The 26,338-nt window shown below is 45.1% G+C and overlaps 1 protein-coding gene across 1 annotated transcript in view; it reads right to left on the reverse strand.

Annotated features, from left to right (window-relative positions):
• Positions 1-13,665: 13,665 nt before the first annotated feature.
• Positions 13,666-26,338, reverse strand: part of CHSY1 (chondroitin sulfate synthase 1) — a 70,895-nt gene continuing 58,222 nt past the window's right edge. Inside the window, exon 3 of the mRNA XM_045448811.1 lies at positions 13,666-16,690. Within this exon, the coding sequence (XP_045304767.1) occupies positions 15,098-16,690 (1,593 nt within the window). The 3' untranslated portion in view covers positions 13,666-15,097. The remainder of the gene's footprint in view (positions 16,691-26,338) is intronic.

Raw genomic sequence — 26,338 nt, forward strand, 5'->3', positions numbered from 1 at the left:
TCTCTCCTTTTTTTTTCTTAGTAGTTTTACCATCTCTGGATTCATCTTTAGACAATTAAATGTTGTTTAATTTGGCTGTTTTTTTTTTTAATTTGATGTGCATAGAAACATAATGTCTTCCTGCTGACTTTTTTCATTCATTTGTAGGTTCATCTAGTGTCACGTTTAATAATAGATTATTAATTTTCATCGCTATATATGGTATTCTTTTTATCAGTATGTGCTTACTCCATTTATTCATCCACTTTTACTGTTGAGAACCATTGAGTTGTTTCCAATATTTGGCTATCATGAGCAATGCTATTATGAACATTCTTGCATATGAATCCTAGCATACATCCATTTCTGCTGGGTACATACTTATGAGAATTGTTCCTAAGACAATAGATGTGTCATCAACTTGATTAGATAATGCCAAACTTGTTTCCAATGTGTCTATCCCAATATACATTCCTGTCAACAAGAGATGGGCCCTCATTCCTCCCTGTGTTCACCAACACTAGGGATCATTCTTTAGACTTGAAAATGTCTTACTCCTCTACTGGTGTGTGAGAGTTTCTCAATATGGTTTTAGTTCACATGCTCCTGAGTACTAATAAAATTGAATGTCTTTTCATGTTTAATGGACATTTAAATTTCCTTCATTGTGGAATTCTTGTTGAGAACTTTTGCGCATTTGCTGTGGGTCATCTGTCTTGTTCTTATTGGCTTGTAGGAGTGCTTTACGTATTCCAAATGTAAGTATTTTGTCAGTTATATGTGTTGAAAATATCTTTTCCTGGTCTATGGCTTGTCTTTTTGTTCCTTTTATGATGCCTTTTGATGTGCACAAATTTATTAGTCTTTGCCTTTTTTGTTAGTACATTTTTGGGATCTTGTTTAGGAAACCTTCCCTAACCCCCAGATCAAAAAGATATTCTCCCATGTTAATTTCTAAAAGGATTATGGTCTTGTTTTTTTACATTCAGGTGTTTAAGCCACCTGTGAGTTTTCTGCGCACGGCATAAGGTTGGGGTCATATTCTACTCAACTTTGAGTGTCAGCACCATTTATTGAGAAGTCAATCCTCTCCCACAAATCCGCAGGCCACCCTGTAACATTTCATGTCTGCATATGCACAGACCTGCTTCTGAGCTGTTTAGTCTGTTCCATTGATCTCTCTCTCTCTCTCTCCCTCTGCCCAGGCTTTATTTACACAGTCATTATTACAGAAAAGTGTGGGCAGAATCATGTTGTGAAGACAAGTGTTTCCTCTACACCACTATTTCCTGTTGCCCCATGTTGTTCCCTCACTCAAACAGCTGGCCTATGAGACACCCATTTCCTCAAGGGATTGTTGTTGCAGCAGAACATAGATGATAAATAGTCAAGGTTCTTGACTTTTGAATTTCAAAAAAAATTTTTTTAGTGTTTATTTATTTTTGAGAGGGAGAGAGAAAGAGTGCAAGCAGGGGAGGAACAGAGAGAGAGGGAGACACAGAATCTGAAGCAGGTTCTAGGCTCCAAGCTATCAGCACGGAGCCCGATGTGGGGCTTGAACTCACGAACTGTGAGATCATGACCTGAGACGAAGTCGGACGCCTAACTGACTGAGCCACCCAGGGGCCCCTTGACTTTTGAATTTCAAAAGGATACAGATAAGTCAGAGATGAGATGCCCCTGAGAGGACACAAAAATCCCTTAGGTGAGGAGGAGGAGAAGCAAGGGGCAGACCACAGGTTGGGGTGGGCTTCCTGTCTCTGGACCATCTCTCTTGAATTCTTAGTTTCTTGGGAATCTAAGATCAGTGAGAACTGATGCTCCCATCCTCAGCAGGACTGGGGATATTAGCAAGACCCCAGATTGATTTATCCTTGTGCCTGGCAGTGTTGGGAGTGTGAAGCAGAAGAAATGCAGAAGGTAACAAATGTTTCCTGAATATGGCTACTGGCACTTCTGGAAGTGAGGAAGGATGTCCCATGAAGAGAGGCCTTGCAATGGAGGACGTGATAGGGCAACCCATAGCCAGAGTCTAGGACACCTCAGCAGACATTCCACTCTACAAGGCCTCCAGTATCTTTGTCAGGTTTTGGTATTGGGTTACGCTGGTCTGAAATATGAGATGGGGACATGTTCCCTCCTCTTCCACTTCCTAACAATTTCTGTGAGATTGCTTATCATTTCTTCATAAAATATTGATATAATTCACCCCTGAAGCCATCTGGCCTGTTATTGCTTTTCTCTGGCCAGGTTTTTAATTACAAATTAAATTTTTTATTATATGAAAGGCTATTCAGATTATCTATTTCATCTTGTGTCAATTTTGGTAAGTTTTGTTTTTAAATGCTTCCATTTCATTTTTGTTATTGAATTCATTAACATAAAGTTAATATTACTCATTTAATACAGTAATTAATTACTCTAGTAAGTAATTATCACTGCAGGATCTGTAGTGATATCCTCTGTTTCATTTCTGATTTTAGTAAATTGTGTTTTGTCCCATTTTTTTCTTGATCAGTTTTGTAGTGGTTTGCTAATTTCTTTAATATTTTTAAAAATCCTTTTGTGAATTTATTTTGAGAGAGAGAGAGCATGCAAGCAGAGGAGAGGCAGAGAGAGGAAGGCAGAAAATCCCAAGCAGGCTCTGCACTGTCAGCACAGAGCCTGATGTGGGGCTGAAACTCACAAACCATGAGATCATCACCTGAGCCGAAATCAAGAGTCGGATGCTTAACTGACTGAACCACCCGGGCACCCTGCTAATTTCTTTAGTCTTAAAAAAACAAAAACAAAAACAAAACTTTTTTCAATTTCCATTGTGTGATTAAGTCCATTCAGTGAATCCTTCATTTCAGATATTATATTTTTCAGAATATCTATGAAATTCTTTTTTCTATTTTCTATGTCTCAATTAAGATTCTCCATATAGTCACTCCTTGAATATTTTATAATTGCTGCATTAAAGACTTGTCTGATCATTTGGGGCACCTGGGTGGCTCAGTCAGTTATGTGTTCAACTTTTGCTCAGGTCATGATCTCACAGTTCATGAGTTTGAGTCTTGCATCGGGCTCTGTGCTGACAGCTCAGAACCTGGAGCCTGCTTCAGATTCTGTGTCTTCCTCTCTCTCTGCCCCTCCCTGACTCACACTGTCTCTCTCTCAAAAATAAACATTAAAAAAAATTTAAACACTTGTCTGGTCATTTGAATGCCTGGCTTATGTCAGGTCTGTTTCTATGGCCTGGATTTTCTCTTGACTGCAGGTCACATTTCTCTGTTTTTTCACACATGTCTACTAATCAAAAGTTATCAGTCTGGTGTGGCAGCCAGCCAAGCAGCAGATCTTGACAAGAAGCCCCCATATAAGTATTAGAACTTAACCTCAAAGGGGGTCCAGAATGGGAATAGGGAGCCATGACTGAAACTCTGCCAAAGGCACTAATAAACCTATGACTGAGAGGGAAATCTTAGACCTCATCAGTGAGGTTGTACAAATTCTGGATTCTGTTATCTTCCTCTGAAGAGTGTTGATTTTTGTGAATACCTGTTAAATTCCTAGCTGATCATCTTGATTTTGTGGAGCCTCATTTTTAATACTTATTAGGGGCAGTCTGTTTTGATTTTGCTATTGGTCTTAGGATAAATCTGAGACAAAGTCTTTGCTCCTAATATGCAGCCCCTTTGGGGTTTTAATGGAAATGTCCTTCAACTTAGTGGGATTCTAACTCCCAACTCTGACTCCACTGCAGTGGGAAGCAGCTGAAATTTTTGATTAGCTTTTCCTGCTTATTACTTTCCACTGTGTTCCTTGGAGTCTCCCCATTGCAAGCACAGCTCAGGAGTAACTGACTCCAGGAACAGAGTTGATGTGAAGATTTGGGGTTTGCCTCCTTCATGTCTCCCTGCTTCCTGGGATTTCCTACTTCCACCTTCAGCTTCTCTGTCAACTCTAAACTCCATCTTTAATAAAAAGTAGAACTTTCTGAGTCCCTAACCCCCCGTGCTCTGTGGCCAGGAGAGTGCTTTCCAGGAAAGAGCAAAATAAATAATATGTGTAATAATAACAATATGCAGTTCCCATCTTCGAGGGTCATATTTCCTCTGGTAGCTGCCTGATTTCTGTCACTCTCCAGGGCCTTCAAACCTTCAAATATTTTTTTCTGTGTGCATGCATTTGCTGCTTTGTCCATAGTTTATCATCACTATCAATGGAAAAATGAGTCTGATACAAGGTACTCCACCATTACAGGAACTTTAATTCTTCTGAATACTGTGTATATTGAAAATAAAAATTTTTTACTCTACCTATATTGTATGCTTTGGGAATCTCAAAGAAATTCAGCATTTAAAAAGGTAGACAAAAATTAAAAGATAAAGTATTTATGCATTGTCTTTTTTTATGGTTCTGAAAACATCCCATTCAGTGGGTTCTCACATCCTGGTACTCTGTGAGTGCTCTAAATAGAGGACCTTAAATTTCCCTGACAAGTAGATACACTGCCTTTTCCAACCCCCAAGACATGGATTTGGTGGGGGCGTGGAAGCCTGATCTGGTGTGAATTTTGGATCTGCCATTTACTAGCTCTGTGGCCTTGAGCATGTCACCAAAACTCTCTGAGCTTCCATTCCTCCCCTATAAATTGAGGTCAGAATACTGATCTCACAGGGATTAAGGGAACAGTAAATGAAGTAACATATAAAATGCCTGGCACTTAGTAACTGTTCCATAAATGTTAGTTTCATGACTCAAGAGGGAGAGCATTCCACATCTCTGAAGTAAGTAAGGTTCTTGTTCCTACAGTTCGTACTGAAAGCTATTTGATTGTTTTCACCAAAAAACTGGATGTCCCAGGCTGTCCGTATAGAAATATTTCATCTTAGTTATTTCCCCTTGGCAAATAACCCAGCCAAAAGCCTAGAATAGAAGGGAAACTAACACTGGCCCCTGGTGAGTCACAAAGGTGAATGAGCCTTAGTCTGGGCCAGTCTGGTGTGGCAGCTGGGCTCCCAGCAGTTGGAGACAAGAAGCCCCCAGCTAGGAGCTAGGACCTGCAAGGGTGAGCGGAAAGGGGGCCTAGGATGGGGTGAGGCAGCGTGATGAAACCCCAGCTAAGATACCCAGACGGGCCTGAGTGATGAGAGGGTAACACTGCCACCGAATCTGCAAATCTGCTCCAGACAGAGGAGGCCGGCATTCCAAGCACAGGATGCCATCTGGGCCAAAGCTTGCAGTTTCAAGAGGGATTTCCTGTCTCCTCTTGGGCAGGGAGGTGTGGTGATGTGGGCAGGGGTTGCTGGGCTCAGATGAAGCCCTCTGGAGGCCGGCCAAGCAGAGCCTCGGGCCAGTCAGGGCTTATGTCTGGACTTGAACCGGGGTCGTGTCTAAGCGGGAGAATATGGATTAAGTTTTGTGTTTTTAAAGAAGAGTCCAGTAGCCAAGAAACAACTGGACTGGAGCAGGAAATGGGCAGGACCTGCCCAATGCGGGCCGCTTTGTGGGGAGACGATGGGGTGGGAGGAGGGGCCACCCTGGTGCCTTTATATCCAGGAGGATTGAGGGACTTGATGAGTCATCGGATACGGGTCTGGAAGGAGTTTTGAGCAACTGCAAGTTCTAGGTGGGGACACAGTGTGGAGGTGACGCGTTGACAGAAACCAAGTGACAGGAGCTGAACCAGGTTCTGTGAATTCTTTCATCGATAGCTGGCCATTTCAGAGGAGGAAGCGGAGCTCTGGCGCAGGTAACCTGTCCCAGGTCCCCCAGTGGCTGGCACAGTCACACAGGGCCCGGGCCATCGCCTGTGCGCCTGATCCCAACCGGTGCAAACCAGTGCTGTGCTAAAGCCAACTCCACAAACACACAAGGAAAGAAGAGAAATCCTGACCTGAAGCATTCATTCACCACACTCCCACCCCGGCCAATTGCAGGCTACCTGGTGTGAGGTCACCGAATGGGGGCTGGGGGTGCTGCCCACAGTTGACTGTCGTGAGCCAGTACCAGCCAGTACTCACTGGTACTAGCCTGCGCTAGCCAGCACCAGCCCATTCCAGCCCACCACTGACCCAAACTGCCTGCTTCTGGGCGGCTTCTCCCACCAGCATGCCAAACCAAACACCTCACTATTAACCCAATTCTTTGTATGTTTATTCCCTGCCCTTCCCCCCAAACTCCCTGGGGTTTCTAGAACCACAGATTGGTGCATCAAATGGGCCACAGGGAAGAACAGCAGGGTGGACTCACTGTCCCCTACCTGTCCCCACCCTCCAGGACTTGCTATTTCAGGATGCGTGGTTTGGTGAATTCTGCTGGAGCCATATTCAAGCAGCAAATCTCCCACAGAGACACTCTTTGCTGAGAGGACATGGGAAATAGCTGCAGCCGAAGCGAGCTGGTTTTCACACCCGCCTGGCAGCACTCCCACATCAGCAGGGCCGGCAGCCGCTCACCATTCACCGTTCAGAGCCCCATCACAGCAGGTTCTCGTCCCAAGTGTGTTCGTGGCATCACCGTCTGCAGACGGGCTCAGTTTGCACAGCATCTGTCGTCAAAGTTGGCAACTCCACGTTCTCTCAAACGATTCCCTTTAAGATGATCTGGAGCATTTTTAAAAAATGTTGTTTTTTAATTTAGGGGGTGCCTTGGTGGCCACTTTCAGCTCAGGTCATGATCTCACGGTTTGTGGGTTCCAGCCCCGTGTCGGGCTCTGTGCTGATGGCTCGGAGCCTGGAGCCTGCTTCGGATTCTGTGTCTCCCCCTCTCTCTTCACCCCTTCCCCTCCCGCTCTCTGCCTCTCTCTCAAAAATAAACATTAAAAAAAATGTTTACTTTTTTATTTTTGATAGAGACAGAGAGAGGACAAGTAGGGGAGGGCAGAGAGAGAGTGAGAGACAGAATCCCAAGTAGGCTCCACGCTATCGGCGCAGAGCTGGATGCAGGGCTTGAACTCATGAACCATGAGATCATGACCTGAGCTGAAATCAAGAGTCAGACGCTTAACTGACTGAGCCACCAGGTGCCCCTATCTGCAGCATTTTAGTGCCAAACCTATGCCAGTCTGTACATGTCATATTTTCTCCCCAATCTTGCAGTTTGTGGACATTCTCCTCTTAATTTGGGACTGTGTGGAGGCAGCAAAGGCCAACACGTGGTGCCAGAAATAGGGCAAGTGGAACCCTCCCGACCGTGCATTTCTATGGGGAAAGAGGGGATGGGCTTTGGGGTGAAATGGAGTGATTCTGTGAGAAACTCACCTCCCAAAGCAACACGGGAGCAGCTGTTGGCTGCAGCAGTGACTGTGAGGGAAAGGGCACCTCCTTGGCCAGGAGGCAAGAGAGGTGACCCAGCACTGTGGGGCAGGAGCTAACTGGAGGGTCCCCAGTGGGGTGGGAAATGGAAGCCAAGGCAAGCATCCTCCTAGCTCAGGGGAGACCTGGCAGCCAGGATTAGCTCCTGAGCAGACACAGTGGCCAAGACTGCCTGGCACCTCCCCACAGACCCAGGGGACACCGTCTGGGGCTGGACAGGGCTTTTCTATCCCGCCAAGCTGGCAGGACACAAAGGTCACATCCTCATGAGGACGTGGCCCAGCCAGGGACTGCGCTGAGAGCCCGCCTCTCAAAGAAACTGGGCCTGGCGAGTTTTTGCTGGAAGCCACATCCTTTTGGGAATAGGAAAGGCCCGTCCCCAAATCTAATTTTTAAAGAAAGCCCATGAATCATAACCTAAACGGCTCCGTTACCCATGACTGCATGGTGATCCACCTCCAGCCCTCTGCCTGCTCCAGCCGCCGGAAAAGCTGTGAAGGTCCCTGTCATTAGCACTGGCCTTCCCTGAGCCCAAGACACTCTCTCAGAGATCTCCAGCTTGGTGGGGCCCAACAGTGAGCTTCCATGAGATACCCCACATCTCCCCTCACGGCCTGCTCCTACAAGTGGCCATTCAGTCCCCAATACTAGCCCGCAGCCAATACGGCCTTCGAACCCAGTCACAGGCTTTGGTGTCCAAGCAGCACAGATGTCAAATGACAATACATCATTATGATAGAAGTATATAATGAATCCTCAAAGCTTGCCTGGAACATAGGTAAGTGGTCAGTAGTTTCATCTCTGAATATTGAGATTAATTCCCATCTGTGTGAAACGGACCCATCGCCCACCCCAAAATGCAGACTCCCTTCTGGCTCCACAGAGGGATGCCTGGCGCCTCTGGTCACGTCCATACCTCGCCCGGCACCCCCGCTGCCTTGTGAAGTCTGGAAAGAGCCGCTCTTGATCTCAAGCCGGCCACCTCCATTCCTGACCCCTGCCCTTCGGTCTCCTGGGATGAACGCCTGTGGCCCAGGGGTGGAGAAATGTACCTTATTCCCAAACAGGCCATTTGTCTGGAACTTGCGTCTCTTCGTTCCCTGCCTGACTCATCAATACGTCTGTCTGCCTCTCTTCTCACTTCATAGTGATTCGGTGGTGTACTCTCAGAGTGCCTGTTCCCATGGGATGGCGTAACCAAGATACCGTGTGCAATATGCCCGTAGTATTTCTTGAAGGCCAGTTGGCTGAGTTCAAGTTTATTTTTAAAAGGTTTTATTAGAAGTGCTGGTAGGGACAAAATGTCAGCGTTGACCAAGTAAAATACCAAACGACTTAGTGTTGTGTCAGAAATAGCCAAACACCGAGTCTCAAGGCCCTCGAGGTGGATGGCCCACTTCTGGGAATCTGACGGTCCAAGTACAAAATGCTCACTGCAGTGTTACTTGGGATACAATATGGGGCACTCGGGATGGTCAACACTGGGAAAATTCTCAACTTTAACAGAGGAGGCAGCCTCTAATGGTGATTTCAAAGGACCAACAAAGGGGTTTTAAGGGTATGTGGTGTGGGGGCAAGGAGAAAGTTGCCTCACTGAACATACGCCATTGCATCAAACTATAAGTGTGTTATAAAAACTCCAGAGGAACCTGCCAAAGTGGGAACGGGCTGGTGGAAGAAGAAGATCTTTCCTTCTTGACTCAATTTCCCTGTATACATATTTTCATATTGTGATTAATTACATTGCTATTCACAAGGGGAGACAGATTTAAAAGTCCAAAATGCTCCCTTCACAACACCTTGAATGTGTATTCTAGAACATTTCTAGCTTTGGGAGGGCATTCTGAACCTATGATTGAGGTTTCCCTTTTAGTTTTGTAACAGGAGGTAAGCCTCTGCCTAGAGAAAGCCCCAAACTTAATTCAGAATAAATTTGAAGGTACCTTTGAGATTTGGCTCTAACCGTGTTCCTTCCTCCAGTGGGAATGTGTATGTAGCATTAAGCTGGGTATGCAGTGGGCTGTGGCCCAACACAGATGTTGAGCTGCAGCACATCAGCAAGAGGAAAGAGAAGGTGGCAGGCCAGAGGCATCACCGGCTCGTGATAGAGGGAAATTCATTACAGATGCATGTAAGTAGATTCCAGAGCTTACCTATTTTGCATCACTAAATGGTTTGATCAATTTCTTATTATACTTTCTCATTAGATATCAAGTCAGGAGTGGCTCAGTCGGTTGAGAGTCCAACTTCGGCTCAGGTCATGATCTCACAGTTCACGAGTTCGAGCACCACATCGGGCTCTGTGCTGACAGCTCAGAGCCTGGAGCCTGCTTCAGATTCTGTGTCCCTCTCTCTCTGCAAACCCCCCTCACTCGCGCTCTGTCTCTCTCCCAAAAATAAAACATTTTTTAAAAAGAAAAAAAGAAAAAGAAATCAGTCTGGCAGAGGCACCTGGGTGGCTCAGTCAGTTAAGTGACTGACGCTTGATTTCAGTTTAGGTCATGATTTCACATTTCATGAGATCCAGCTCCGAGCTGTGCTCTGTGCTGACAGTGCATACCCTGCTTGAGAGCCTCTCTCTGCTCCTCCCCTGCTCATGCTCTCTCTCAAAATAAATACATAAATTAAACAAACAGTCAGGAACAATTCGTCAGCCAGACAACTCGTTTTAAAGAAAATGCAGCTAGAATGTTTTCCAAAGGACAAGATTTTGTGGGTTTTCTTTTAAGTTTATTTACTTTGAGAGACACAGGAGAGAGCATAAGTGGGGGAGGGGCAGAGAGAATCCCAAACAGGCTCCATACTGCCAGCACAGAGCCCGACATGGGGCTCAAACTCATGAAACCGTGAGATCATGACCTGAGCTGAAATCGAGTCAGATATTTAACCAACTGAGCCACCCGGGTGTCCCCAAAATTTTGTTTTTGATTGTTGTAGTAAGACATGAAAACCTTCAAAACTGGAATATAATTAATGGTAAATAAATGCATTAAAAAGTATCTGACAACAGGCATGTAAATGGTTTAACTCATTGGTGACAAGCTGGCCCTTAATATGGTTTGCCGTACTGTTGAAGGTTTTTCTTTCTTCCCCCTTCTCCGATCCACCCCCTTCACATCTCTGCAAAAACAAAAACAAAAACAAACAAAAAAACCCCCCAAAACGCTGAAGCATAGCAAAACTAACATGAGAAGTTTTTTTTTCCCCCTACTGGAAGTCATACAAAATGAGTTGCTGTAATTTGATCCAAAGCATTGCAACATTTACACTTCAACTGCACTTGTAACAAGTTTGACGAAGCAGATTTGGTATGAGCAGCCTTTTCCTTCAAATGGAACAGAAGCCCATCCTTTCAGGGCTTGAAGAGCACAGTGGGACCCATTGAGGTAGGGTGCAGGCCTGTGCAGCCACCATAGCAAACAGGTCCCCTCCCTGCTGGCCCCCAGTCACTGTGGCACATAAGCTCCTTTGCAGCACAGATTACAGCAATTTATATGCAGTAACACAGCCTAATCCCCCAGGGCGGGCGCCAGTGCAGGTGCAGGAGGGCTGGCACTTGCTCCCCACCATGACAAGAAAGCACAAGGGGAGACCCTGAAGTCTGGGGCCAGGGCAGAGCCCCTCAGCGGCTGACAGAGTCCAGTGGGCAGGCAGCCCCGCAGGTGACAGTTCACCTTCCTGGAGGATGGACCTTTTGTTGAAAGGCAAGAGACCTGGCATCAGAATGCCTCTGAAAACCTACCATTCCCCTTTACTGTCGTCCTCCTCCACGTGACCCTTCAAGGGCATAGGACTGAGGCAAAATGTGACTGTCATTTTGCTCAATCGCACATGACAATGGTAAGCGTCTCTAGCCTGCTGGGAGTGAAGATGTGTGTTAGCCGCGTCCCTGCACCTGCTGTCTGAGCAGCAGAGGAAGCACACGCCCGCTGAACTGGGGGTGAGGCTGGGCGAGCTTTGTGAATGGGATGTGTCAAAAGGCTGGGCAGGAAGGGAGCACAGTCTTCGCCCACAGAGATCAAGAGCTTGATCCCACTGGGTTGTTGGGAGTTTGGGGAGACTAGGGAAAGGTCAGGGCTACTTCTGTGTCCCCCCAACTGTGGGTGCACCAGCAGCACCTGCCCCTTCTCCCCTCAGCACCCTGTGAAAGGGTGACACCCAGCTGTCCCTCTGCAGCCAAGAGGGACGGACAGTCATGTGACCTATAGTTTGTGACACGTGGCCCTGTCTCCAAACACCAAAGTCCTGGAATGCTATGGTCCACATGCATACTATGGCCTCATGTTGGCCCAGAATAGCAGGACTGGGAAAGCAATCCCACCTTCCAGAGGTGAGGTGCCATGAGCGTCTGCCCCACAAGACTCTCCCACTCCCACTCCAGACAGGGCTCCCACACGTGTCCCCACAACGCCCAAAAGCCCACCGGTTCCGCCCTGCCCTCCAGAAATATGTCCATCAGTCATGAGCGGACAGGTCCACCTCTGTCGTGTGGTAAGAAGAGGCTCACACAGGCCCACATGCCCAAGCAAGCATGTGGTTCTCATTTGTGTAAATGAATTGTTTCAAATGCTACCAATCTAGTTCACACACGATTCGCACCACCCATTCCCCACCAGGACACACAAAGCCGCTGGTTCTTTGTGGGAGGGACCTCAGGGCTGGATGGTTAGAGGAGGAGGAAGGCCCCATTTCCCCTGTTTGTGCAGCATTGTGATCTCTTCCCCCTTCCAACCATCTCCACGTATTCTTCATTTCTAGATACTGTTAACAAGGGCTATCTGGTTTGTGGGGTTATGGGCCATTTCAATACTTCTCTATATTTAAAGTAAAGCAATGCATACTAAGTATAAATAAAGTAACAATGAAACAAAGCGTATCTCAAGTAGAAGGCCTTCAGAGGTTTAAGGGAAGAAGCAATTACTTCCAGGTCATGGGTATGGATGGGCCACAAGGTCACAGCCAATGCAGTGACAGGTAGGCAGGTCAGCTGGACATTCCACTGGGAGGAACGCATACAGACGGGGCACCATGCACTAACAGCAAGGCTGGGGACAGCGTAGGACACAGACAAGAGGGCTCAACGTGCCAGAGTACCGCTGGGAAGAGATCCAGATGCACTCGAGGGGCTGGAGTGAGGGAGACATTATCACATGACCATGGAATGAAGTCCAGCTGGGTCACATCTATGCTGGAAGGGTCCAGGATGAACCCAGAGTGGTCAGGGCGAGAGTTTCAGTTGGCTCCTGGAGAATGAGTCCGGGTGGCCAGCGGAGTGGTGTGCAGAGAGAGCTCCAGACAGAGGCCAGAGCAGGAAAGAGACTGATGACCCCACAAACTTAGAGCCCAGTTTGGCTGGAGGCTCCTGAGGAGGGGGCTCACAGAATCTTCTCCCAGGCAGGAAGACACTAAAGCTGCTGATTGAGAAGAGGGATCCTGGCGGGATACACGAGGAGAGGCCAGGAGGAGAGTGAACCAGGCCGCCAGTGAGCACAGAGTCTGGGCATGGCACCACCAAAGAGGGAACCAGAAGGAAGGGGTCCAGCAGCATTCCTAAAGACTGAATCTCGAGGAAGGGAGGGCAGCACCTCCGTAAACATCCACACGACATCAGGAAGTGGAATAGACGAGCACGAGTGGGAGTAGGAAGGAAACGGTGAACTTGAACAAAGCGTCACCAAGACACTGGATGGACATTCAAGCTTGAGAAGGAAACTGCTCATACCCCGTCCTAAATCCCTCTAGTTAGCTAGTATGATGGAGAACTTACTTTATCATCAGGATGCATACTGTGCTCTTCCTTACTGAAGAATAAAAACATCTGTGCTTTTTTTCCAAAGGAAAACTAAACATCCCCACAAAGTAAATGACAATTAGGCTGAATGGCAGCAATCCCTCCCGAGAGCACAATGTTATTATACTGGGTCTTAACTGTCATTACACGGTAAGTACCTGTCCTGGACTGGAACTGGCATCCACACAGCTTGCTCCCTTGGCATCAAAGATCTAAACTTTTTTTGATTCTTGGATTATAGAGCAACCATACACAATTTATCCTGTAGTTAGATCTAGCCTAAAACCCCGAGAACGTTCATGCACACAGTAGCACGTGGGCACTGGTTAAAATGCAGATTCCAATGGGCGCAGTCAGTCCAATATGGGGCCAGGAAGGTGCATCCGTGCCAGGAAGCCAGATGGGGCATGGAGTGGGTTTGAAGACCCTTGTTCTAGAGAACAGAGAATGGACAAGCCGAAGAGGAACAAAGGACAGATTCACTGGAGGGGGGTGGGGGGGAGAGGAAGAGGCACTTGAAAGTTTCATTTCACTCCCAAACTGCATTCTACATAAATAGTCCCCCTGAAATAACTTGAAAAACTTTATAAATCAGTGTTTCAGTTTTTTACTCTCCAAATGTTATACAATTCTTTAGCTAAAACAGGAGTAATGAGACAAAATGGTCCTGAAAAGTACAATAGAAAAATACTGTTGACTGGTTTATTTTCCCGAATGAGCAACAGACTATTTACAAATAAGCAGATCTCCAACGATGTGTATTAAAATGGCAAGTCTATTACTGTTTGAAATCTAAATGAAAAAGAAAATTTATTAAGGCACATTTGATCTGTGAGTTTTTAAAACAAACGAACTTTCTGGTGTAATGACAGATTTCACTTTTGTCCCCAAAACATGTGAGCACCAAAATTGTCAAAGAACACTTAATATTTAGTAAAACAGTAAGGAATGTAAAAATTGAGGAGGGAAAAGCATTTTCAAAAGGAAATCTTTGGAGATCAGTTTACTGCAAATAAAATAACACTAAACACACTCCTGATACACATAAATACTAATAGCTAAACAGGTACTTGAGAAATGGCCGAGCTCTAAACAATGGATATTAAATAAATTAAAGGTATTTCAGATACAAAGAATAAAACAAAACAGTAATTAAAGATTGAAACAGCCAACTCCACCGATGTAACACAGACAGGATGAACAAAACCAAAATACATTTTCCCCCAATGCTTTCATTAGGGAGGGTTTTTGTTTCTGTTTTAGCTTGTGTACATTAGATTTATTACAATAATTCTTCTTTGCCATTCCAAATATTAATAGTGTACCCTTTAAAGATGAGAAAAACAAAAAACCAAATCCTTCTTGGAATTTAATGCCAGGTCCATTAAGCCACACAAATTACGACGACAGCCATTCATCTTACTGTGCCTTTCTCCCCTTGCTTTTAAAACAACTCCGTGACCACAATGAGCACAAGTTGGGGGAAAGAATCAACTTTGGAAAGCTCTCCCGACAATGGTGATACAGCTTATTATCACATTTCCTTATTTTACAATTAGAACATGAAATGGCTTAAAAAAAAAAAAAATCGCCATTAAAAAAAAAAAGACAAAAGGTCGAATCTGTGCAACGTTACCAGTTACAACAAAACATGTACCAGAGTTACAGTGTTCTGTTACATTAATACTTTGCAGGAACGTTCATGTTTTCTACCATAGGACCACAGCAAAGGGGTCTGAAAAGAAACGCATAAAACACAACGAAACACGACAAGAAAGTTCTGTCCATCAGGTACATTTCAAGTCATTATCAAGCAGGCCTGCTACATGACGTTCAGCAAGAAAATGTGCTCAAAGGCAAACATGATCACATTTTTGTTCAAAAAGCTCAATCATCAAGGAGTCCTTTGTAAGAAAATCATGTGTAAAATATATCCTTGATGGACTTCGAAAACGGATCATACAAAAAATTTTTGAAAAATAAATTAGATAATTAAAAACGTCTCTTCCAGCAAAGCTGGACCTTAGGCTGTCCTCACTGAGCCACTGTTATTGCTGTTTTTACTGTAACTTGGGTCGTTTTTTTCCAGCCACATTTCAGCCAGCTGCTGTGTGGACCCATATGTGGATGCTTTGGACCCCAAGCACATTTTGTACTGTTTGGGATCGAGATTGGGATCACAAAAGACAGGATGGTGGACGTGGACTACTCCCACTTCTTGGCTCCTAAATGTCTTCAAACCTGCCCGGACAACCTTGTTGAAAAGGTCCACATCCTCGAGCCCCCAGCCCTGGATGGAAACATCAAAGCCGCCTACTCGGACAAGATCTCCCTTGTAAATGCAAGTAATGCCAAACCCATAGTTTCTCCAGAAGCCAGTTTTCTGAGTGAAGGCAAAATGGTTATCACTGGGAACTTTCCCACTATAAACAATCTTTGGATCGTACTGGCTAAAGATGATTGGAAAATATATCTGTTGGCCCAGAACTGTGTTTGCTCGACATCGTTGAAGGAATTCTGTAGTAAACACGAGGTCAACGTCACAGAAAAAGAGCAGAGACTCGTTACTGAACTGGGAAGACCCTACTTCAAGGGCCAGAGCTCTTGAAAACTCTCCAGACACAGGCAAAATCTGCATGTCAGCTTTAGGGTACTTAATGCGATAATCTCTCATGAGTTCAACTTGTTTGGCCTTGTCAGGGTTTGAGTCAGAATTGAAAAGCAGAATCACGAGCTTGACGTTCTGATTGGGAATGAGACACGTCTTCTCGAAGTTTCCCATGAATCTCACAAACATGTCGAAACGCCCAGACAATGGAATCAATATATTTATCTTTTTCTCTTTGGGTTCTTTGTGCTCGTTCTTTGATCCAGGGAGCTGAAAGGGAACAAGTTTCTTCAGGGAATTTGAGAGAAAGGACAAGGATCCGGATTCCTGATTGATTTTGTTGGCCAATTCCTTTGCATCCAGTTCCTCGTGCTCCACAAACTGGATCTTGCTGAAGGTCTGCTGTAAATATGCGTGTCGCCGGACGGGAACAGTCATTTTTTTCCCTTTGTGCTTTTTGTACAGAAGGAGCAGGTCCAGGATGTATTCGGCCCCATACATGGGGTTCACCCGGCGGTAGCCATACTGTATCTCCTTGAAGTCAATAATGCGTCCTCTGGTCTTGGCATTGGCATTGATCATCTCCATGACCTGCATGACAATGTCATCCAGGGCCTCCCTCTGAGCGGAGTCCATCCCTCTCCGAGGCGGCTGGCCCTCAGCCGCAGAATACAAGTATTTCCCAGTCAGAAACTCCCACTCCAGGATCTCCTCCCGCTGGCGGGGCTGAAACCTCATGAAGGAAGGTGGGATTCCCAGCTGGAGGTCTTCTTTGTGAATCTCCGTGTTGCTGTATCTGCCCATCAGGACGATCTCTCGGTGGAGCTGGATGGTGCGGTGGCGAAGCTCGGCTATCTTGCGGCTGAGCATGTAGCTGTGGAGCCGGTACTGGTAGGGTGGGTTTTTGTTGGGGTGCAGGGTGATGGCTCGGTGAATTTTACTATTATGGAGATCTCTAATATACCCCTTTTTGTTCTGTTCGTAATTCTCATAAAAAAGCTGCTGCATCTGTTAAGGAAAAAAAAAAAGAAGATGATGGCTAGGTTAGTATCACGTGACTCTGTCCCTCTAGTCTCGCATTTCCTTACACACCTGCAAAGTCTTCAAAAAAATCTAAATATTTGAAACCTTTCCAAATGAGCCACCACAGCATACCAGAAGCCTTAGGTAAAGCCCGATCTCTAGCAGTCCGATGGGATGAAATGAGTAAGAAATATGAACTGCATCAAGAAATAAGCCTTCATCAATAACCAGAGTTGGCCAATATAATTCTGAAGGCAACCCGAATTTTCAGAAAGTTTTCCTATAGAAAAGGTGTAATCTTCAGATCACAGTCAGCATACCTGGAAGAGAATGTCACCCTGGGTCCCCACCAAGCCCATGTAAGGGACCCAAGAGCCGAGGTCCCCCCTCCTGAAGACTGGCCCCCAGTGGGAGCTGCTGCCCAGCTGGAAGAGCAGACCCTGCAGCTACTCCGACACAGGAAGTGCCCACATCGATGGTGTAAAGAGAAAAATTCCAGGAGCGGGACCTGACACAGGACTAACACTGCTTCCAGGGAGCTGAAGACAAGGAAAGGGGAGGAGGCCTTCCATCTGGAAGGGCATGCTGCAGGCGAAGCCAAGGTTCTGCAAGGTCACTGGAAGTGAGCACTTTGACTTGCTTGTTCCTAGTGTCAAGTGCACCTCCCCACGGCCTCTGTGCAGGCAGGAGAGGGTCTGCTCACTCAGCACCGGGGCTCCAGCACTGGCACAGGGCAGCACACAGCGGGCTCAGAATGTCCAGCTAAAAGGCAGGCAACCCAAACGGGCCCATTATTCCACCAACTCGTCCCCTGTCCTGGGACACTGGCTTGGGGGGAGCAGGGGGGACAAAGGTTTGAGGTCCATCAGCCCAAATGCGTCATGTTCCTTAAGTCAGATAGAGAATATACTTAATTCCCCTGAACATCCGAGCGGTGAGATGATGAGTATCTACAAAGCCTTCTGGAACGAAGAATAAAAATCTGCAAAAACCATTCAATAATATTGAAGTTGGTATACGATAAATTAGTCCTGTTTCATTGTGGGTCATTTTGGGGTTTTGTTCATATTGCTAAATACTAACGCTTGATAGGGTGATATGTATGTGAACCAAGCAGTTTATGTGCCTTTGGAAAGTCTTTTTTTTTTTTTTTCTGAGACATGGCAATCAATGTAACAGTAAAATATGGGTTAGCATTTTTATATCCAGTTTTCTTCTTCGATATGATACTACAAACTACCAATAAATAAAGTCATTAAGAAAGAAAAAAATTCCACAGAAAGGTGAGAGAGATAGAAACAGAGAGAGAAAGACAGAGAGGAAGAGGGGGCAAAGAATACAGGCCAGGTTCTGAGCAAGGCCTCTACCCACATTCACTCCCTCACTCAATTCTCAGGGAGCCATGAGTCTGGCAAATGCTGACCTTCTCAAACTCGGCCCTTTGCTCTCCTGGACGCCTGTGAGGTTCGTTCGCAGAGCAGGACTTAGCCTGGAATAAGACAACATCTCGGAAGTGCCCTGTTTCCAACTTTCTTCCCACAAGGTCTGTGATCAACATGTGACCTGGGTGTGTGGGATCAGCCACTGAGGTAGTTCCCAAATTCTAAATTAATTAGAAAAAGCAGTCAGGTGTCAAAGAAGCTAGAAGGCAGGCAGAGCGTCCCGAATCTGGGAGAGCATCCCCGCCATTGTGGCGTGCCAGGAGGCGCTGGGCGCACGCAGGGTGCTCCCTGACCGGCCTGCAGGGCCCCTGTAGTTTCTGCTCCCAGGGGATAGCATACAACACAGGCACTCACTGATGTGCGACTTTACACACGTCTTCTGTCATTTACCAGGCAATGCGGGAGAGCAAAACTCCAATGCTGGACTCAAACGGCCAGAAACAAGGCTGCAGTCCGGGATGTGCTTAGGGAAAGCAGGGCGCCTGGACTCCCCTTACCCCTGCGGGCCCCAACAGCAGCCCGGAGGCCCTTCCTCCAGTTATCTGAGTCCTGCCTCCTCCCCCCTCCCCTGAGGATGCCACCTGGGTGCGGGGGAGCTCCGGAAAGGACACAGCGGTGCCCCCACCACCACGGCAAAGGAATCAGCAATGGCCCAGGGCTCCATGCCTGCGGACTAGTAAAACAACTACTGTATGAGAGACGGAAGGCTATGTAATAATTTATATGTATTTGTTATGATGACATAGTATTTTCATTTTGTCTGTCCATTTAAAATTTTTAACAGTGGGCATGAAGAACCATGGCTTGTTTTAAAGGTCTCTCCATTTGCAAGAATGTAAACATAATGAACCATACAAGCTGCTTTCCAAAATTAGGTCAGAAGAGCCTGAAGCCGGTGGTGCTCCTCCCCACCTCCGGCCCTTGCCCCCTGCAGACAGCTAGTGCTGCCCAGCCCACCTCCCCGGGGTCTCAGGCCTTCTCTTCTCTCTCCAGGCTGGGCTATGCCTCCTCAGGGCTTCCCAATGGGGCTCCCTGCAGAATTCTGTTCTCCTTCCCTCAGGGCCATTTTGACACAGCAAAAATGGTCTTAAAATACAAATCAGAGGCTTATGGCTAAAAATGAAGTCCTAGAACCCACATGATTCTTTCCAAATTATCTCTTCAAAGAGAAGAAAGAAGTAAGAAAGGAATAAACCCACAAGGACCAAGAGAATGGGAGAGGAAACACAGTAGGTAAGAGATGCTCCCAAATGCTAAGGACATGAAAAGGGAGCCAAGGAAGATGGCAGCTAACGGCCTCCTCTAAACGGTAAGCCAATGTGCCCTTCAGAACCCCAGGAAAGGTGCTGTGAAAGGCAGGGTGAGGCCCAGTGCTGGACCCAGCGAAACCATAGGCACATGGAGGGAGGAGAGCGCTGGCAGATGTCCAGCATCTTCAAAGACATGCTCCAGGTTACTCTGCCATTTAGATGATGGGGGTGTTGCCCAAATTCATGTAGGACTGCCCACCAACTGTAACAGAATGGGGATGCGCGAGGAGCAAGTATTGGAGGTTTCTTAACGTGGTCATCATTTACAGTAGTTGTTCCAGAAGAGATCTGTCTACAGGCTACTTCCCTCACTCCTCTAGGACTTAGTTCACTGAACAGCTGGGCAGGGATGAAAGCAAGGCTGACAGCTGGAGGGAAATGAACGTCTAAAGAGAAGGGCTCCCAGCCCTTTCCTCAACTGGGTCTCAGAGCACTCACCCTCCACTCTCCATTCCCAGTGGGAGACTGGAAGAGTCTTTTCTGCATCAATTAAACATTCCCATAGATTATCTGGAGTCCTCCTGCAGAAGGGATCGCCCAAGGCCAGATCACTACAGCTAAGACACTAGTTTAAGGAATCTTGCCTACAGGGCTTTCAGTTAGCTTCTTCAATGCCTGAGTCTTCCTTGATCATCAACAGCCAGGGACCATCAGGCAGCTGAAGGAGGGTTCCAACAGGAAAGATGGAGACAGAACACAGAAACAAAAGATTGCCAGAAAGAGGAACAATGCAGTGAACAGAAGAGAAACTCAACAACGGAAACAAAAAACAAACCTGTAGCATATTCACACAGAAGACAAGGCACTCGTGCAACAAAAACTGAATACTGTAAAAAAAAAAAAAAAAAAAAAAAAATCATAAAAACCAAAAAAGCTCTTGAAAATAAACATAAAATAGCCAAAGAAAAAAAGGAGAGTCTGAGGATAAAGCTGAAGGACATCCCAGAAAAGAGAGATGAAAACAAAACCAGGAAACAGAAAAGTATTCATTCCAAAAAGAGAAAAGCACATGAGGGAGAGAGTAACAATACAGAAAATGGGCTCAGAATTAAAGACACAGTTGCTGAATTAAACCCCAACTACCTAGTACTAAGAGTACAAACTCGGAACACCACAGATAAAGCAATCTGAAAAACTTCCAAAGAGGAGGAAAAGGGCCATGTATAAATTAACCAGAAACTAGAGTGCTCTGTCCTGACTGGAAGAGAAAGACCAATGCCTTGTTAAAAGCAGGGGGGGAGTGAAAGTTATTCTCAATGGAGAATTCTCTTCCCAACCAAACGACCCATCAAGTAGGAGGGTAGAAGAGAGATTTTCAGACATTCAAGGACGGTTTTACCTCATACTCATTCCATCCCAGCTATGAAAGGATGTGCCCTTCTAGAGTGAGGGAATACATCTAGAAAGATGATCACATAGGATCCTGGAAACAAAAGGTACAACAGAGAAGAAAGCAAAGAGAGCCCCGGAAAAACAGTGCAAGTAAGCCCCATAAGAAGAGTGCAATGGACTGGATGTCTGCAGACTCCCAATTCACCCCAAATGACACGTTGAGAGCGTGAAGCACTCTCAACGTGATGTTATCTGGAGGTGGCGCCTCTGGAAGGTGACTGAATTTAGATGAAGTCATGAGGATGAGGCCCCTGCAGTGGGATGGGGGCCTGTATAAGGGGGTGAAGGGACCAGAGCACTCAGTCCCCACCAAGACGGTACACAAGAAAGCAGGTCTGTAAACCAGGCAGACGGTCGTCACCAGAACCTGACCATGCAGATACCTTCATCTCAGACCTCCAGCCTCCAGAACTGTGAGAAATACATTTCTGCTGTTTAAACCACCCAGTTGACAGTGTTTTTGCTCTGGCAGCCAGGACAGACTTGAGACAAAGAGTTCTAGAGCAGACTGGGAGAACTGGTATCCAGACATTCACTACATCTCCAGAGTCTGGCTCACACTGGACACAAGACGCTCAGCAGGTATTTGGTGAATTTATGATAAACAGGAAAGTCTTTACGCACAGCAGGTATCAAGATACCGTGGCATGATTTAATGCAGAAGAACACAGATGACGAGGGCTGACAGACATGAGATCCTCAGTAACTAACGATGAGGGATAAGCCTGAGGTCCCTCTGGCTAGAATATATTTTGGAATGTAAAAATCAGCAGTGTATTTTGAGGAAAAATAAGTACCCTTCCAGACAAAGGATGTAGTTGTTATTTGTCCTTTACTCCCTAGAAAACTGAGTCCATGACTACACATTTTATTCTTGGCTATCAAAACCCTATGCATGGAGAGTGATCTCCAAAGGGAGTCCTCTGTGCAGTGCATGGTCTGCTGCACATGACTGCTGCTTCTTACAGGCTCACCAGGACATCACATCCCCGAACACTTTCAGGACTACATTTCTCAATGTCTTTTAGAGGCCGTCTGCGGCTATGACTTTCATAGTGTCGGACATCTTGGCAAGCTTCACCCAAAACAGAGTATGTGTGCTAAAGGCATAAACACAAATAAAATTCTTGACATTTGACTAACGGGCTTATGGAAGCCTTAAAATCCCCAGGAATGATTACAGACTGAGAATGTGAACTTAGAGGAAAGTTGTAGGTATCTTCTGACTAACCTCTAAAAATCTGAATGAAAGGAATGTTATGTTATATCCTTTTTTCTTTTTAAATGAAGAAATCTTTTACAAGACAGAGATCGCATGAGCGTGTGTGTTCAGGGGAACAGCACTTATTTTGTTACAAATGAGGCCAAGTCTATGCCCAGACTAGCTCGTGCTCTCCCCTCCTGTATCACCCCCAAAGGATTTACTTAGTACACTAATATTACTACAAAATAAACATTTTAGACAAAGAAGCCACCCACCTGACAGGCTGGATGGAAAAGACACCTGCTGTGATCCTAAGAAAAATCTAAATAAATAGCTCCTTATCTAAAAGAGCAAATGTGGACATAAGTACTTTACAGGTGAGCAGAATGTCTACAGGTGAGGCCATGCACCTCCACAGAAGGGTACTGATGCTGATACCAAGACCCTGCCCAAATCGGCTTCTAGTGGCACCTTTTGTTCATTCAGCACATTTAACAAATGCCATCAACTTCTATACAAAGCCTTATTACAAAATGGCTTCGGAGGAAAGGTTAGGAAAAAGGTTGTGAGTGCGCAACACCACCCCCCTCCATCTATCCCCTTCCACTTTTACCCCGTCACCTTTTCCACGTGTTCACATCAAGTGATCTTAGTGCTTTGGGATCTCATGTCTGCCTTTGTAGTATTTTAGGCATTTGCTCTTGCTCTGGGGATCCCTTGCGAAGTTCTCCTCAAATTATCTTTGTTTTTATCTTCACTAGTTCCTAGTTTCCTGCTGTCATTTGGGTTTTGCCTTTAAAGATGCCTGGTTGCATTTAAGAATGCTGCAGGTGAGATGAAATCAAGCCATTTTGCTCTGGGGCACTTGAATGAGAACAGTTGGATCATTAAGGTGAACATCTGTACCTTCTATTATGCATTGTCCCTCTTTTCCTCAAATTATGGCTAACGTGCTGTTCACTACAATGTTCCCCACTAAGCAGATAAGAGGCAGGTACCATTTAATTTCTGGACTCCAGGCAATTGCCTAGATTCAACAGGAATGAAGTCCTCTACCTTTAAGAGGTATAATTACGTGACTAAAGTAAGTGTTTAGCAATTTAGTGGTAATAGAAATAAACTATTTCTCTGTGAGAAAGTTCAGAATGTAACAATTTAAAATAAACATTCAGAAATAAGACTATATGGAGACATTTATCGCTTTTATGCTACTAGTGAGTTGTAAGACCTTGGAGGAGTCACTTGAATTTGTTGGGTCTCAAAGTTTTCTCGTTTATTGAATGTCTGTATCGTACTAAAGTTTCCTTCAGTGTGAAGAATTCTAAGATGGGATTTACGTGCTAGTTTCATAACCAATCACATAGGATTCTAAAGTCATGCTGTGATGTTCTACCCATCCATCCTGATATGGTTGAAGATACAGCATTAGAAACGTTACAAGATTCTACCTTCACTGAGTCAAACTGTTTGGAGCATTAAAAGATACCACTACATCCCAGTTAACTGCTTCCATCTTATAAAAGCAAACCTCCAATTCTTCTTTTTTTTTTTTAACGGTTACTTACTTACTTACTTATTTATTTGGGGAGGGGGTGGTGCGAGGAAGGGGCAGAGTTAAAGAGACAGAGAATCTTAAGCAGTCTCCATGCTCAGCGCAAAGCCCAACATGGGACTCAGTCTTACAACCATGAGATCATGCCATGAGCCGAAATCAAGAATCAGAGCCTTAACTGACTGAACCATCCAGGGGCCCTGCAAACCTCCAATTCTGCTATAAAAATAGTTAAGGATAGGAGATTCATAACAGGTCATTGTAGTAATTCCATGCGGCAACAAATATGTAGTTTGTTTGTTACAAAGCATTCAAATTTAAACTTTAAGAAAACTTCATTATTATGTAGTATAGTTCAATAATCTGTCACTTGGCACATTCCTTCCAAGAATATTACATAATGGGAAGTTAAAAAGTACTGCAGGAGAAAACACAAATCTGGCATTCAGGTTTCTTTTATAATCACAAGGTCATTTCTTGCATAAAAAACAAGAAAGAAAGCCTTTTTAAAACACATACAGCACCACTGATGGTTTAATTTCCAGTGTCCATAATACAGCTCTTAAGCTTTGTTCTAAAAAGTGTCCCCATAACCTTGGACTCTGGAAAAGCCATCTCCTGTACTGTGAGATGTTTCAGAACTGTGACTCATTCTATGGTAAATCTGAGAGGGGCTAACAAATATCAAGGTCACGCTATTCCCAGGAACTTCTAGCCCAGCTGGGAACACCCATCAACTACCCACATCTAATCTTCAGTTAACAAATACAGACTGCTACAGTCTTCATTAGCAAATGTCCTTGGCATCCTCTGCAAGGAAGGCCAACATTCTCATTAAGTCACGGTTCTCCCCATTAACTGTTTACATTAGTGTCCATCATTAAATATGTATTTCAGCTGCATCAACAGACTATCACTGCTCCAGATCGATGGATATTTCTTCATTCTGATTTATGCAGCATTTCAATTCTTTGCAGAGAATTTTTCCTATCCTTTTCTGCTGAAAAACGTTTCAAAGAAAATATGGGTTGCCTAAATGTCAGGAGAGCATAACTGGTAATAGTTTCAAAATCATCTCACTCACAGTTTTAAATATTTAAATTAACATTCTCATATACCTATAGGTAGGGTTTTTCCAGAGAATTTACTGGCTGAAGCAGGACCTTTAGAGATGAAAGAGAAAGTCTGTTAATAAATTAGGCCAAGATCGCTGGCGTAAACTGGCCTATCCATGGCTCTTGGGACATATGGTCACTCCACATGCCCCTCTTAGGTCTCTCTCCTAATGCGTTTGTATAGGCTTTGCCAGTTTGCATTCAATTAATAAGTTCAAGGATTAGGTGCTTTGTATTTTAAAGAGTTCATTTAAAACAGCAAATTTTTTCATAGGAATTATGCTGGGCCTCTAGTGGTAAAAAAAAAAAAAAAAGAAACGAAAAATAATAAGAGCTGTATGGGTCTTGACCCATTAGTGCCAAAATCTGAAATCTAAATACCTTTTTGAGAAGTCTGACGCATTTCAAAAGACCTGAGAACTCAGCTTGGCAAAGTATTATGAAAACTGTCGGTAGTAAGGTAATACTTCTACATAAAACAATAAGCAAAGTGATCAAACTGAAATCAATAGAGTCTGCGGGTGAACATTTGAATAGTCAACAGCGGCAGTGGAAAGAGAACGCCTTTATCTGCAGTCAGAAAACTATCTAAACTTCCATCTCTGCTCTTTACTAATGTTTGACCTTGTGGGAGTCAATTAAGCTTTCCGGGCACTGCCTTTCCCCACCGCCCCCCCACCCCCTACCATAGATAAAGAAGCAAATGTGGCAGCATTATGAAGAATGAATGTGTGCACAATTATCTTCAAAAGAACAAAGTCTTGCGCAAATGTGGCACCAAATACTTACTGAACACATTAAAGGCACCCTCCGAGGCAGGGAAAATCTAAAAGGTCAAGTACAAAGAAAAGATAAGCTTGCACACAAAGATAAAGCACACAGTGGGCAGCACTACCACCTGGGCCCTCAGCCTGCTCTTAAGGGAAGTGTGTGAAGGGCTCTCCCTCTGTATAGGTGCTTCTCTAAAACCTAACTCACAGCAGGTGCCCGGGTCCAGTCACCGTTGGCCACCAGCTGGCCACCACATACACGTCCCCTCACAGTGCTCCTTCCTAACGCTAGTCCCTTTGTGGCCACATACAGCTCTCACCCTGGAGCAAATAACCATAGGAAAAGCAACTTCAGCTATAGCCTAAGGGATCGCCAAAAAACAAACAAAAACAGAAATAAAACTAAAAACAATCTTACGGGGCAATATTGGGGAAGTGCACCAGGTTAGGGAAGTCGGAGGACAGGGACACATAGGAACACAGGCCCAGTGGGTTCAGATCTGATTTTTTTTACAGAAAAGCTAGAAATATGGCTATTTTTGTATAAGTTTCCTACTTTTTATTTTTTTTATGTTTATTTATTTTTGAAAGAGAGAGAGAAAGAGTGTGAGTAGGAGAGAGGCAGAGAGAGACAGACAGAATCCGAAGCAGGCTCCAGGCTCTGAGCTGTCAGCACAGAGCCTGACATGAGACTCAAACTCACGAAATGTGAGATCATGACTGGAGCCGAAGTCGGATGCTCAACCAACTGAGCCACCTAGGTGCCCATAAAGTTTCCTAATTTTTAAATGTTAGCCACCAATTCAAATTTTAGAATGAGAGACAGAGAAATATGAGCCCAAATGAAC

This window comes from Leopardus geoffroyi, chromosome B3, assembly GCF_018350155.1.
Source record: "Leopardus geoffroyi isolate Oge1 chromosome B3, O.geoffroyi_Oge1_pat1.0, whole genome shotgun sequence".
Taxonomy (NCBI): domain Eukaryota; kingdom Metazoa; phylum Chordata; class Mammalia; order Carnivora; family Felidae; genus Leopardus; species Leopardus geoffroyi.